This window comes from Rhipicephalus microplus, chromosome X (genome assembly GCF_043290135.1).
Source record: "Rhipicephalus microplus isolate Deutch F79 chromosome X, USDA_Rmic, whole genome shotgun sequence".
Classification (NCBI taxonomy): Eukaryota; Metazoa; Arthropoda; class Arachnida; order Ixodida; family Ixodidae; genus Rhipicephalus; species Rhipicephalus microplus.
Window position 1 is genome coordinate 145,154,255 of NC_134710.1, and position 12,863 is coordinate 145,167,117.

Genomic DNA, 12,863 nt, shown 5'->3' on the forward strand with positions numbered 1-12,863 from the left:
GATGGGGTGCCGTTTATGTAGGCAGCGTCGTAGGGTAGGAGGACCCGGTGCCCCAGTATGCGCCAGAGACAGGTGGGGCTGGGGGTCTAGCAACGACGGCAGCGTAGGTCAGCGACGTAGGGACAGATGGCGATGGAGGCAGTGCCTGCGTGACCTGTGTCTCAATGATCTGGCGTAGACATGGGTCTAACGAGGTCACTGGCGCGGATGCTTCGGTCACAAGAGAAAGCTGACGCGCAACTTCTTCACGAATGAATTAATTGTTTGATGTGGGGCAGTAAGACCGTGTGATCAGCAGCGACGTCGTACATGAGGGCGGAAACTTCAGCCGTATCTTCAGCGGCCCTGCACGTCGAGACACGCTGCTTACGCAACTCGTCGTACTCCTGACAGAGCTGGACAACATCGGTGACGGTCTGTGGATTCCTAGCGACGAGCATCTGGAAGGTATTGTCGTCAACTCCTTTGATGATGTGCTTGATTTTGTCGCGTTCAGTTAGAGATTCATCGACGCGCTTGCAAAGAGACAAGACATCTTCAATGTAACTTGTAAAGGTCTCATCCCTGCGCTGGACTCGACTACGGGGACGCTGTTCCGCGCGAAGCCGGCGCACGGCGGGACGACCGAAGACTGCGGCGATGGTAGTCTTGAAGGCGGACCAGTTGGTGATTTCGCCTTCGTGGTTCTTCAACCAGAGGCTGGCCACATCAGCGAGGTAAAAGCGCACGTTTGTGAGCTGGTCGCAGGCGTTCCACTTGTTGGAAGCGCTTACGATTTCGTACTCGACGAGCCAGTCCTCGACGTCATGTTCGTCGTTGCCGCGAAAAATTGGTGGGTCGCGTTGCCGAGGCACGCCAGTACAGTAGACTGTCGTTGGTAAGGCAGCTTGAGAAGGGCTAGGAGCAGTCATGGTGAACGGTGAGGGTAGCGTCCGATTGCGAAGTTTCAGGTTGATGGGAACCTCGGCACCTCCACCATTTAAAATAGAGGTGTTGTACGTCGAGAAAGGTTCAGACGCAGCTTGGCAAAATGAGCTTTATCAGGCAGGTCTGGCTAATGGCGAGCGGCGTGCGCGAGCTACTACTGCAGCCACCGATCATCCTCGTCTTCTTCATTACCAGCAAAGCGTCCGTTATTCAGATTCATTACAGTAGCAATAGTCGCACAACCCCACTGAATTTCTATACAGTATGCAACAGCCCCATATTCAAGCATCACTGTACTGGCTAACACAAGTCAAAAAGAAGGTAAGGCTTGCTGTGAACTGATGCTGCTACACTTTTCCCCCTCTCTCTCAATGAATAGACCTACAGAATTCTACAACTTGAAATAAACAGCATTTACCCTTGCAAAAATACTCACTTTTCTCTATCATAACTCCGACCAGGTCTTCGGTCCTTTTCCCTTCGATCCTGCAAGATTCAGAATGAAGGAGATAAAGGACTCACCAGAGGCGAGCAGCCACTATAACTAGAAAAGTCAGTTTCACTGCTAGGAAGAAGCAATGAATCTGATAGAAATAAACTGGAATACTACTCGAATTAAGGCGAGCAGCTTAATTCGCCCTTTGAGGGTTTTTGTCGCACATGTACGGCATCAACTTAGAAGAAGCACCAAAGAATTTTCACCAGACATGTACGGCATTGCCTGAATATTTAAAAGGGCCCTGAAACACTTCTTCAAGTAACCATAGAATGGATTCATTAAAAGAGCTTATTGCCTCACGAATTCAAGCAACACCGCAAAAATTTTAAGAATCCATTCAGTACGAGCAGAGTTACAAAAATTTCTCACATGCTGCAATCGCATTCTGTCTTCTCTCATCCTGACGAAAGCGCTGGAAGCTAAGCAGGATGGTATGGCATAGGCGAAGAAAGCACGTCATGCGCGCCTCGTGACCTAAAGCACTTTCTTTTTCTTCGAATATGCGGCTTTCTCAGTGTGATCGCATGCGCACGCATGGACAAGTAGCGGCCTCCCGCGGCAATCTCTGTAACGAGCGAGCGCGCCATGTTCAAATCAGCCATTGGCTGACAGATGGGCTTGCTACGTGTGATTCTTAGGCATATTCCATGATTTGTCGAGAGAAGAGAAAGCAATTTTTAGCTGACTTTGATAATTTATTGTGAATTCCAGGCTAAGTGCTGTGCTATAATATTTGGCTCGCGTGTTGTCGGGAACCTCTACTACCAGTCAGCAGCGTTTTCTGACCATGCTCAAAAGGTGTTGCAGGACCCCTTTAAAACACATGCCTTTTTCAATCAATTCTCTTATGTGGCATGTTCTGCCACACTTAAGGAATACATTAAATTTTTTTTATGTGACAATGTTCTTCTTTTTAATTACTTTGCAAGACGGTGCGGCGGCTTTAGCTTGGTATCTAAATGCATATGCAGTAGTAGACCTGTGCGCCGGTACCTAAATTGGCAGAGGCGGCGTGTCTACGGCGTGGGGTCCATCGGATCTGTGGCGGCACAACGCGGGTAGGATGGGGGGGGGGGGGGGGTACAATCACAATTAAGATTTGATGGTAATAGCAGCTTGTTCTCAGAACTTTGAAAAAAAAAATTTTTTTCCCCGAAAAGGTGAAGCACTTGAAGTGACAGCACCATATCTTAATGTTATTTATTTATTAACACTGCTTTTTCAGTTTTCGAGACATAGCAGGTGTAAATACAAATGTTCAGACCTTCAAGAATACAATTTTAAAAAATACATGTTAAATTTTAAATACATGTTAAATGATTATCTGCCACTAACCCTCAAGAGAAAGGTATATAACAGCAGCATTTTGCCGGTAGTTACCTATGCAGCAGAAACCTGGAGATTTACAAAGAGGCTTAAGCTTAAACTGAGGACGACGTAGCAAGCGATGAAAAGGAAAATGGTATTCATACTTGCAAGGTGTTTCAGCGCGCGAACAAAGGAAAAAAGGACAGGGTAGACAGAAAGAGCGCTACTTCCAACTCATCGTTGGAAGTAGCGCTCTTTCTGTCTACCCTGTCCTTTTTTCCTTTGTTCGCGCGCTGAAACACCTTGCAAGTATGAATACGCACCAACTAGCCCAAGCTTCCACTCTTGTGGGAAAATGGTAGTTTAGAGACAAGAAGAGTGTAGAGTGGATGAGGGAACAAACCGGGGTCAAGGATATCCTAGTTGAAATCGAGAAGAAAAAATGGACATGGGCCGGGCATGTAACACAAAGGCAGGATAACCACTGGTCATTGAGGGTAACTGACTAGATTCCCAGGGAAGGCAAGCACACGAAGGGGAGACAGAAAGTTAGGAGGGCTGATGAGATTAAAATGTTCGCAGGTACAACGTGGCAGCAGAAAGCACAAGACCGGGTTGATTGGCGGATCATGCGAGAGGCCTTTACCCTGCAGAGGGCATAGTCAGGCTGACGGTGATGATGTTCACGCAATTTTTTTTTCCAATTTCTTAGAACCGAGAGTGCGCTGGTAACCATCTAGCTCATTCAAAAAAAGCATGTTCCGCAGAAAAGCAAACAACAAACGAAAGAAAACAGAAACAATTCTTAATTGATCTAACGGGTGCAACATTTAGAAAATCAAGTCATCGGGTACGGTAATGGTGCATTCAGACGACGGACCGAATCCGGATTTGTCGTGGACGCGGACAGCTAATCCGCGGATAGTCCGCCTGCAGGCGCATCCACACGACGGACAGTGTCCTAGGGGAAAACAGCCAGATTACCCTTGACAGCAGATTCGGTGCTCACCTGCGCCCGCTGGCAGCAGACCGGTTTGAGAGTATTCAACATGGATGCCCACAAGAAGCGAAGCTTGGCTGCGATGTCTGTCGTGTTGTGACAAATGAACGAGTAGTGTTATTCTTTCAGGAGAAAAGGGAGTTGCTAGCAGGATATTCTTTCAACTACATTATTCCCCACTTGTAGAACTTCTAAACGTGTCTCCCGCCTTTTTTTTTTTTAGAAGTGGCACGTCGCCAGTTGCAGAAGGAATATTTCACCACCATGAGGGCTAAGAATCTCGCGTGTTAAGCGACGGCGGCGACATTTCCCGAACCACCAAAAGTGATTTCTGCATATTTAATCACCTGAGAACAAAGTCTCCGGAAACTAAGTAAACAATGCTCAAGCGTAGATGATGCCGACAAGTCATGCAGCTGTCCGCGAGCCATGGAGGACATGCCGCGAGCAGACGAAAAGTGTACTCGTTGCCACCGACCCCAAGCTATTCCGCTGAAGTACCGGCTCTCCCCCGCCAGAATCCCGATGTGAGAAACAGGTTGGGTTCATCCGTCCGCGACCCGCGCGGACGAGTCGCGGACGAGGGGAATCGCTGATGTGAGGTCACGTGACGCGCCGTCCGTCCCGCCACATCGGGATTCGATCCGTCGTCTGAATGCACCATAAGCAGCAGATGCTACGAAAAATATGGGTGCTAGAACACAGGAACCAGTGTGAACCCTTCGCTGTTCGTTTTGAGTCGAGACAGAGCCGTCGAGACTAGCCAGGGCGAGGTGAAAACACTGCGATCATGACTGAAGAGGTGGCATGAAGTGTCTGAAAAAGCATTGGATGTGAATATTCCTTCCTCTGTGGAACATACGAAAGTCGACGAAAAGCACGTTTTGGGTCAGATACGTCGTCATCGAGGATTTCGTGTGCTGAGAGGTGTTTGCAGTTGGTTTCGCGTCGGTCTTCCGAGTACACAAACATGTGGAGGACACTTCGGTAGCAAAGTGGTTTGTGCTTCTTGTTTTGTGAACTCTCTCATCGCTGTGAAATAGCCGGCCAGTGCCGTAATGCGCCGTGTTGAGACTTCTTATTCGCAACATTTAACGTTAGCAAACGACTGCATCCGTTGCTTCCAATTCGTACGGACAAGTACGTACTATTACATGCTGCTTATAGGTCAACACCTTCGACAGATGACTGGGTGAACTTTCACGCTAATAACATAAACTCTCCAGCGAAGTCATAGTCCAAAGATAAAACGTAGACTGAAAACTAACCCGAGGTTTCAAGACCGATTCGTCCTTTTTTCAGGGGTCACTGCTCAGCCGGCTCAGAAGCTAGGGATTTTTCTTGGTAGTGTCACCCTCTCCATCGTCGTTCTTTCCACCGTTGTTGTTGCTGCGGTGTTTTTTCAACTAGTTTTGTAGACCGTGGACGTATACATTGGGTATACACAGGGAACAGTCTCGTTCTGTCTCTGCGATTCAAACAATTCGCGCACCCGTATTGTGGAATGGGAGGGCCAGAGAGATAACGAAAACAAGCATCTACACGGTGATCAAGGCATGTACAGGACAGTTTGCTGGTAAAGATGAGAGTTCAACCAGACAGCACACAATGTACTAGCACTTTCTTTCCAGGCCAAACTAATCCAACACGCACGACTGTTTTGCAGCATAGACGCAATAACATGTCGTGACGGGCAAGCAAAGGAGTGGCATAATAACGTTTTTGCACCATTTCACCAATAATCCTCCCAACATATTTTGCTTACATAAGCAGCATGTAATCGTATGCACTTCTTCGTACAAATTGGAAGCAGCGGATGCAGTCGTTTGCTAACGGCAAAACTTGACAATAAGCCTCAAAACGGGGCTTTACGGCACTGGCCGGCTATCTCACAGCAATGAGAGTTCACAAAACAAGAAGCATAAACCGCTTTGCCACCCAAAAGAGCTCCACATGTTTGTGTGCACGCAAGACCGACGCGAAACAAATTGCAAACACCCATCAGCACGCGAAAACGTCGATGACGACAGATCTGACAGGCAACGTTTGTTCCACTCACTCAGGAGGAAGGCATGTTCATATCCAAGGCTTCCTTAGACACTTCTTGCCATCTCTTTAACCGTGATAGTATAACCGTTATCACAGTTTTTCATAGTTTTTTTTTTTAACCTGGCCCCAGCCTATCACGACTTTAAGTGAACTGCGAGTTATAAAAAAAAAAAGCGATGCAGCAGCCGTGACGTTTTGGTGATGTCAACGAACTGAACGGTTCGACCCGCAAAAAAACTGTTCCGTTTAAAGTGGCTTTGCTTGCCTTCAGTTAGCTTTGATAACCGAGTATTACGCATAAGTTGGTGTAGTTTTCGAGATAGCTTCCCATTTCGAACGTGTGAAAGCCTAACTGCAAGATCAATGTAAAGAAATTGGCAACATAACTTTTTTTGCGTTTGGTGCATGGTTCATATTTATTTGCTTTTATTATTAGTAAAATGAACTTGTAGCAATGCTTTACGCGGTGGCATAGGCAAACATTCTCGTTTTCTGTTGCTTTTCACTGTCTTTAACTTATTAGCCATTAGATAGGTGGCGTCACAGCCCCAGCTGGGGCACGTAAGCCACGGAAACCAATGGTAGTATATAGGTGTTCTGTGCATATACGCTATCCCGCTAAAGTATAAGACACGGTCCACAACGAAAGTTTGCTGCACGATAACACCATTCCCCTAACCTCTGTTATCACGTTTATCATAAACTATAACTGTGTAATGTCATGCATCAATTCAAGCTACTGGGTAGCCATCGAGAAAATAGGTTGCGGGCGTTTAGGTATTCTACATAGTATTTGTTGATTATATGGTCCAAAAGTGTGGAGCTGGTATAGAAAGCGAAGATATTGGTTTATAATTTGCTATTTGCTTCCTTGCGGACTTAAGGTCACGACGTTTGACAATTTCCGCAGTAGGGAAATTTTCACAGACTTACTTTTTTAAATATTACAGTAAGATAATTAGCACACCATATTAAGTACCACTTTAAAAATACATTTGGCATACCGCCTGGGCCAGAGCGTATCTATTGTAACTTTAGAATTACTATTAGGTCATGCACTTCAGAGGAGCTCAATTCAATATTAGAAAGAGCAGGTAGTTTTCTGCACGCAGAAAAGGAAGGAGTGATGCCGTTAGCGGTAAAAAAACAGATTTGAAATAACATTAAAGGCATTTGCTATACAGGGGTGAGACGGCTGAGACTAAATTGGGAGCAGTTTTTGGAACAGCAAAACTTCAATTTGAGAGCAGGAGAACCTTGCTTCAGAGCAGTTAGCAGCATTTACTTTTACTATGTCGTCCTGGGAGCTAGAAAATACAAATTTCTAGCAACATGGGGGCACCAGTGCATATTTTAATTGGCTTATAATACACACACAGTCATGGAAGTGACATTTTGCTTTTTGGAACAGATTCTGGAGCATAAGAAATGGTGATTTGGAGTAGGCTCAAGTGTCTTTAGAGCAGAAAACATGCCATAGCTTAGGGTTGCTATTGGTATTTTCGGAGCAGATGCATGTTCCTAATGACTCCTGAAGTCTAAAACATCACTTAAGGGGGCAGACTGGTCTTTGGAATCAAAAAGTGACAAAAACATTCATTTTTAAAAATTTACATATTTGGTTTTTGCTAGTATTTTTCTATCTCTCTGCAAATTTTCACACACCAGGAAGTGGTAATTTTTTTTAATGTCATTCTAAGTGTCTAGATTCTTGGCGCTTTCAACAAGCAGAACCTGCACAAAAATGAGGAACCGACTTCGAGGCTTCTTTACAACTTGCCGACACCTGTGTTAGACGCTCTGCTATGAATTTATGAGCACCTTTATGAGGACTGCAAAATGTGCGCACCATGATTGTTGCTTCTTGAAGAAGCTGTGTGTTTCAGTTTTTTCGATTTTTTTCTCAAGAAAGTAAATTTCCGGCTATTCAATTTTGAGGCCTCAATATCTCTGCAACTAGGGCAAGTACAACAATAATTCTTTTTGCAATAGAAACCTGTATGTGTGTAAAATGCAAGTATGAGAGCAGAATTTAGAGCACAGGGCTTTTTAATTAATTACTCATCAAAATTGTAACACAATTCCAACTGCTTTTGAAAATGGATAGTTCATTTTGCTGTAGATTAACCAAGGCCTAAAAACAAAAAAAACTATTGCATAATTTCAATCTATAGGTATAGTCTATTAGGCACTTTTTTTCTATGGTGGCCTCAAACAATAGGGGATGAACTTAAGTCATCTTGGGAACAAAATGATAAGTAGGAAAACTAATTAAATATTTGAAATAAACAGAAAAAACTGCATAATCCTGTGCAGTTTGATCAATATCACTAAAGAAATAAACAAAAATGTCTAAGACCAGTCTGCCCCCTTAAGCATCTAATAAATATTTATACTTGTTACTAAACATGCTGTATGCTAGTATGCAGCTAGTATACAAGCACTATAGTTGGCATAAATCATGGAAAAGGGGGGTGAGGGGGGGGGGGGGCAAGAGAAAATGGATTTTTCTGGTGTCTAGGCTGGGGAGGACACCTCTTGCAAGTGTCCCACTTGAGATTAAGTTTTAGCATGTGATAAAATTGAGTTAACAGATAAGTATAGTGCAATAAACTTTTTAAAAGGCTTTTTATCTTTTGATGCGTATTTGTGTTAAATGCCCCTCAGCTGTGTGAACTATGGAAATCGAAAAAAGGTGGAAAAAAAAAAAAAAGAAGCTGAATAGAAGCTTAGACCCCATGCTCCTTTTTTTTACATTTTATTTGAAAGCATGACCTAATTCTTATGTAAATAAAAATACATCCCATATTAAAATACGAATTGGACACCATGGCTTGATATGTGTCACCCCTTGAGATTTTTTCTGAATTTACACCATTGAGTAGCATACTAGCATGATAGCGCATACAGCTTGCTTTTCGTTTCGCTTATACTCACGGGATGGTCCAATGGTTCAACTTCATTCTTTTTAGTTTGCCGACATCCTTCCAGAGCAGGTTTGGAGCAGTTACTAGCAAATATTGCACTCTAGAGCAGCATGGAGCAGCATTTCTCTTTTGGAGCAATTTGGAGCAATTGGAGCAGCACTTCTATCAATACACATAACTGTGAAACAGATTTTCAAGGAAGTTTTTACAGAGATTATCGCCAGGTATGAACTGCGCTACATTTTTACATACCATGTGACCTATCTAGCTCTCGTAACAAAAATGTGAAATAATATTTCAAAAGAAAAAGAAGTTTTATTGAAAACTAGGTTCCCCTAAAACAATTAAAAAGAAAAAACACATCACACTCAAAAAGAAATTCAAAAATTTTGTTTGCACAAGAACCTTTTTTACGTAACAGTGGTCCTTCGCTTAAAGAAAAGCCTGACGTGATAGTGCACAGAGCTTTTAACAGACAACAAAAGTGTGCTACCACTGTTCGCGGCCACCTCGTGCGGAACCCTGCCAAGAAACCTCGCCACACCGACTATCTCGTAAAGCGCGTGCATATGAAACTAAGGGATAAGCGAATGGTACTGATACCACCACTCTACATGAGCAACAATGTGTTATTAATACGGCACATGTTGGCCAGTTCTATTTTTTCAATATTGTAGGTCATCACAGTCGATGTAGAACTCTCGATAACACATCGAATTGCTGTTGCCGCCCACGCTGCGGCTCACGTAAAGCAATAGCACCGCGCAGCACAGGTAACAAAAAAATTAAGTGTCCACACAAACGAGCCGCCAAACATACAGAGGCCGGTTACATTGCACAGAAAGAATAAAAGAAAGAAAACGAAGTCACAGAGCGGAACAGCCATCGACCAAAACACCAATCGAACATAAAGCTAAGCCTAAAAGCTGGTGTAGCCCAGAGCCGGCCTGCAGCGACGCCTCTTAAAGCGCTCGTTGCAAGTTTGGATTAACCATGTGGTAACCATATGGTAAAAGTTAACCATGTGATAGCCGGCAAGTGATTTCAAAAGGAGGCAGATAAAAATTTTGAACTTCACAACACACAAAAGATCTAGAGATGACTACAAGGCAGCAGTGAAACAATCCTGGGAAAAAAAACTACACTTGCAGCAGAGTTAGTTATATTTAGTTATATTGGGTTTACTGGCGCAAGGGCAACTCAGGCCAAGCCGACGCCTCTTAAAGCGCTCGTTGCAAGTTTGGATTAACCATGTGGTAACCATATGGTAAAAGTTAACCATGTGGTAGCCGGCAAGTGATTTCAAAAGGAGGCAGATAAAAATTTTGAACTTTACAACACACAAAAGATCTAGAGATGACTACAAGGCAGCAGTGAAACAATCCTGGGAAGAAAACTACACTTGCAGCAGAGTTAGTTATATTTAGTTATATTGGGTTTACTGGTACAAGGCCAACTCAGGCCAAGCCGAGTACCTGTTTATGTTCTGTGCAGGTTTGACATCTTTGCCATCTGTGTTACTAAAATCTGGCAAACTAAAGTTGCCTTGTGGGTTACTAATGCTGTCAGCATTGAAAATTTCATATGCAGATGAAAGAGATGCCGTATAAATGCGAAGGCTAGATGAACTCACTGTGTGCAATATCGACACCATGTTGAGAACTACGGCTGCATTTTGAAAAACCAAGGTTGGCGGAAAAACAGTAGCATCTTGTTGAAGCAGTGCATGACGCTAGTTGCCACTGCACACTTCAATCCTGTCAAATTTAAATAAGATATCATCAGTGACAGGCTATTCATAGGCAAAGGCACGGACAGGAAAGAGTTAACGACCATTGGCCAAAAGGACACAGTTTGGAGCAGCTTGTTACAGTCGAAAAAAAAAGAGAGGAATGGTTTAAAGCGCCAAGCTGCGATAAAGCTGCTTTAGTTTTTTTTTCTTATGATTATAAACCACAATTCAAGGATCATAACACTATAAAACAGTACTCACCCTGTGGTCATACTCCTGCCGATTGCTCCAGCGCACTTCAAAGTTATCGTAGCGTCCACCATGCCAATTATCTCTGGACTCTCGCTCAGAATGCTCAAGAGGGTCTGGCTCATCGAAGCTGGATTAAATATAAGTATACTGTCATGAAGTTGATTTCCAACAATCTTAAAATGAGTTGAAACCTCTCAAATTAAAATTTGACCTATTAAGATGAGTATGGTCTGCAAAAATTTTTTTTAAATGCAGGAAGGGCCCCAAGAATATTCTAATTGGGCAGTACGAAAAAACTTGCATAAATAATTTCCAGTAGAAAACAGCGCTAAAAGATGGGATGAAAAAAAAATACAAACCTCGGCACTAACAACAAAACGTGTTTTATTTTTTCAGTGTCCATATATATACTACACTACTATGTCAATGAAACAAAAAAGTAAAAAGATGATCAGCCAGCATAAAGACAATCAAAACTGAATATCTAAAAGATGGGATGAAGAAATTATACAAACCCCGGTACTAACAACCAAATGTGCTTTATTTTTTTAGTCTGCATATATATATACTACACCACAATGTCAATGAAACAAAACAGTAGAGAGATGATCAGCCAGCATAAAGGCAATCAAAACTCAATATATATCTACAACAGTGGCAAGGCATGTGTAGGCCTCTCCTAGATTGCCTCCTTTCGAAGGAGTTAACAATTCTACCTCATTCAGCATTCTCATTGCCTCTGCACATGTTTTTTTTTTTTTTTAGATTGCGATGGAGTACAGATTTACGGGACTGGAAGAACAAAACACATTTTATCATTAGACTTGATTGATTGATTGATATGTGGGGTTTAACGTCCAAAAACCACCATATGATTATGAGAGAAGCTGCAGTGGAGGGCTCCGGAAATTTCAACCACCTGGGGTTCTTTATGGTGCATTCAGATGACGGACCGAATCCGGATTTGTCGTGGACGCCGACAGCTAATCCGCGGATGATCCGCCTGCAGACGCATCCACACGACGGACGGTGTCCTAGGATAAAACAGCCAGATTACCCTTGACAGCAGATTCGGTGCTCACCTGCACCGGCTGGCGGCAGACCAGTTAGAGAGTATTCAACATGGATGCCCGCAAGAAGCGACGCTTGGCTGCGATGTCTGTCGTGTTGTGACAAATGAACGAGGAGTGTTATTCCTTCAGAAGAAAAGGGAGTTGCTGGCAGAATGTTCTTTCAACTACATTGTTCCCCCCTTGTAGAACTTCTGAACGCATCTCCCATCCTTTTTTAGAAGCGGCATCGCCAGTTGCAGAAGTTAGAATATTTCACCACCATGACAGCTAAGAATCTCGCGTGTCAAACGATGGCGGCGACATTTCCCGAAACACCAAAAGTGAGTTCTGTGTATTTAATCCCCCGAGAACAAAGCCCCCGGAAACTAAGTAAACCATGCTCAAGCGTAGATGATGCCGGCCAGTCATGCAGCTGTCCGCGAGCCGTGGAGGAGATGCCGCGAGCGGACGAAGAGTGTACTGGTTGCCAGAAACCCTGAGCTAATCCGCTGAAGTATTGGCTTTCTCCCACCAGAATCCCGACGTGAGAAACAGGTTGGGGTCATCCGTCCACGAGCCGCGCGGATGAATCGCGGACGAGAGCAATCGCTGATGTGAGGTCCCGTGACGCGCCGTCCGTCCGGCCACATCCGGATTCGGTCCGTCGTCTAAATGCAGATTAACGTACACCCAAATCTGAGCACACGGGCCTACAACATTTCCACCTCCAACGAAAATGCAGCCGTCGCAGCTAGATTTTATCATTAGACAGTGCCGTGGTTTGTATTCTTGCTTTATTTTGTCCATTAGCTCTGTTTTCTGCTGGAAATCATGAACCAGCCAGCCTAAACACGAACCCAACTGTAGCATAAATTGCAGAACTGTAGCATTAATAACACAGAAAACAAAATAAACGTGAACCTGATATTGGGTGATGATGAATTGCAGCGAAATTTCTTCACAACAGCTATACATATGCCACACGTTAAGCAAAAAAAACAAAAAAAAAACTGCAGTTTTGGCCAAAGCATCGAAGTGTTAGACGATGTTATCATGCAAATTCAGCCTCTATAGTTTATCATTTGTGATTAAAATATTCGGTTTGACCAGAACAATA

General features: G+C 43.7%; 1 protein-coding gene across 15 annotated transcripts in view; it reads right to left on the reverse strand.

Moving 5' to 3' along the window:
- Positions 1 to 12,863, reverse strand: part of LOC119177004 (uncharacterized) — a 282,220-nt gene that overhangs the window by 73,813 nt on the left and 195,544 nt on the right. For all 15 annotated transcript variants that reach the window (XM_075877943.1, XM_037428340.2, XM_075877938.1 and 12 more), the window contains 2 exons: positions 10,704 to 10,821; positions 1,364 to 1,413 (listed from right to left, as the gene is read on the reverse strand). In XM_075877943.1, the coding sequence (XP_075734058.1) occupies positions 1,364 to 1,413; positions 10,704 to 10,821 (168 nt within the window). The remainder of the gene's footprint in view (positions 1 to 1,363; positions 1,414 to 10,703; positions 10,822 to 12,863) is intronic.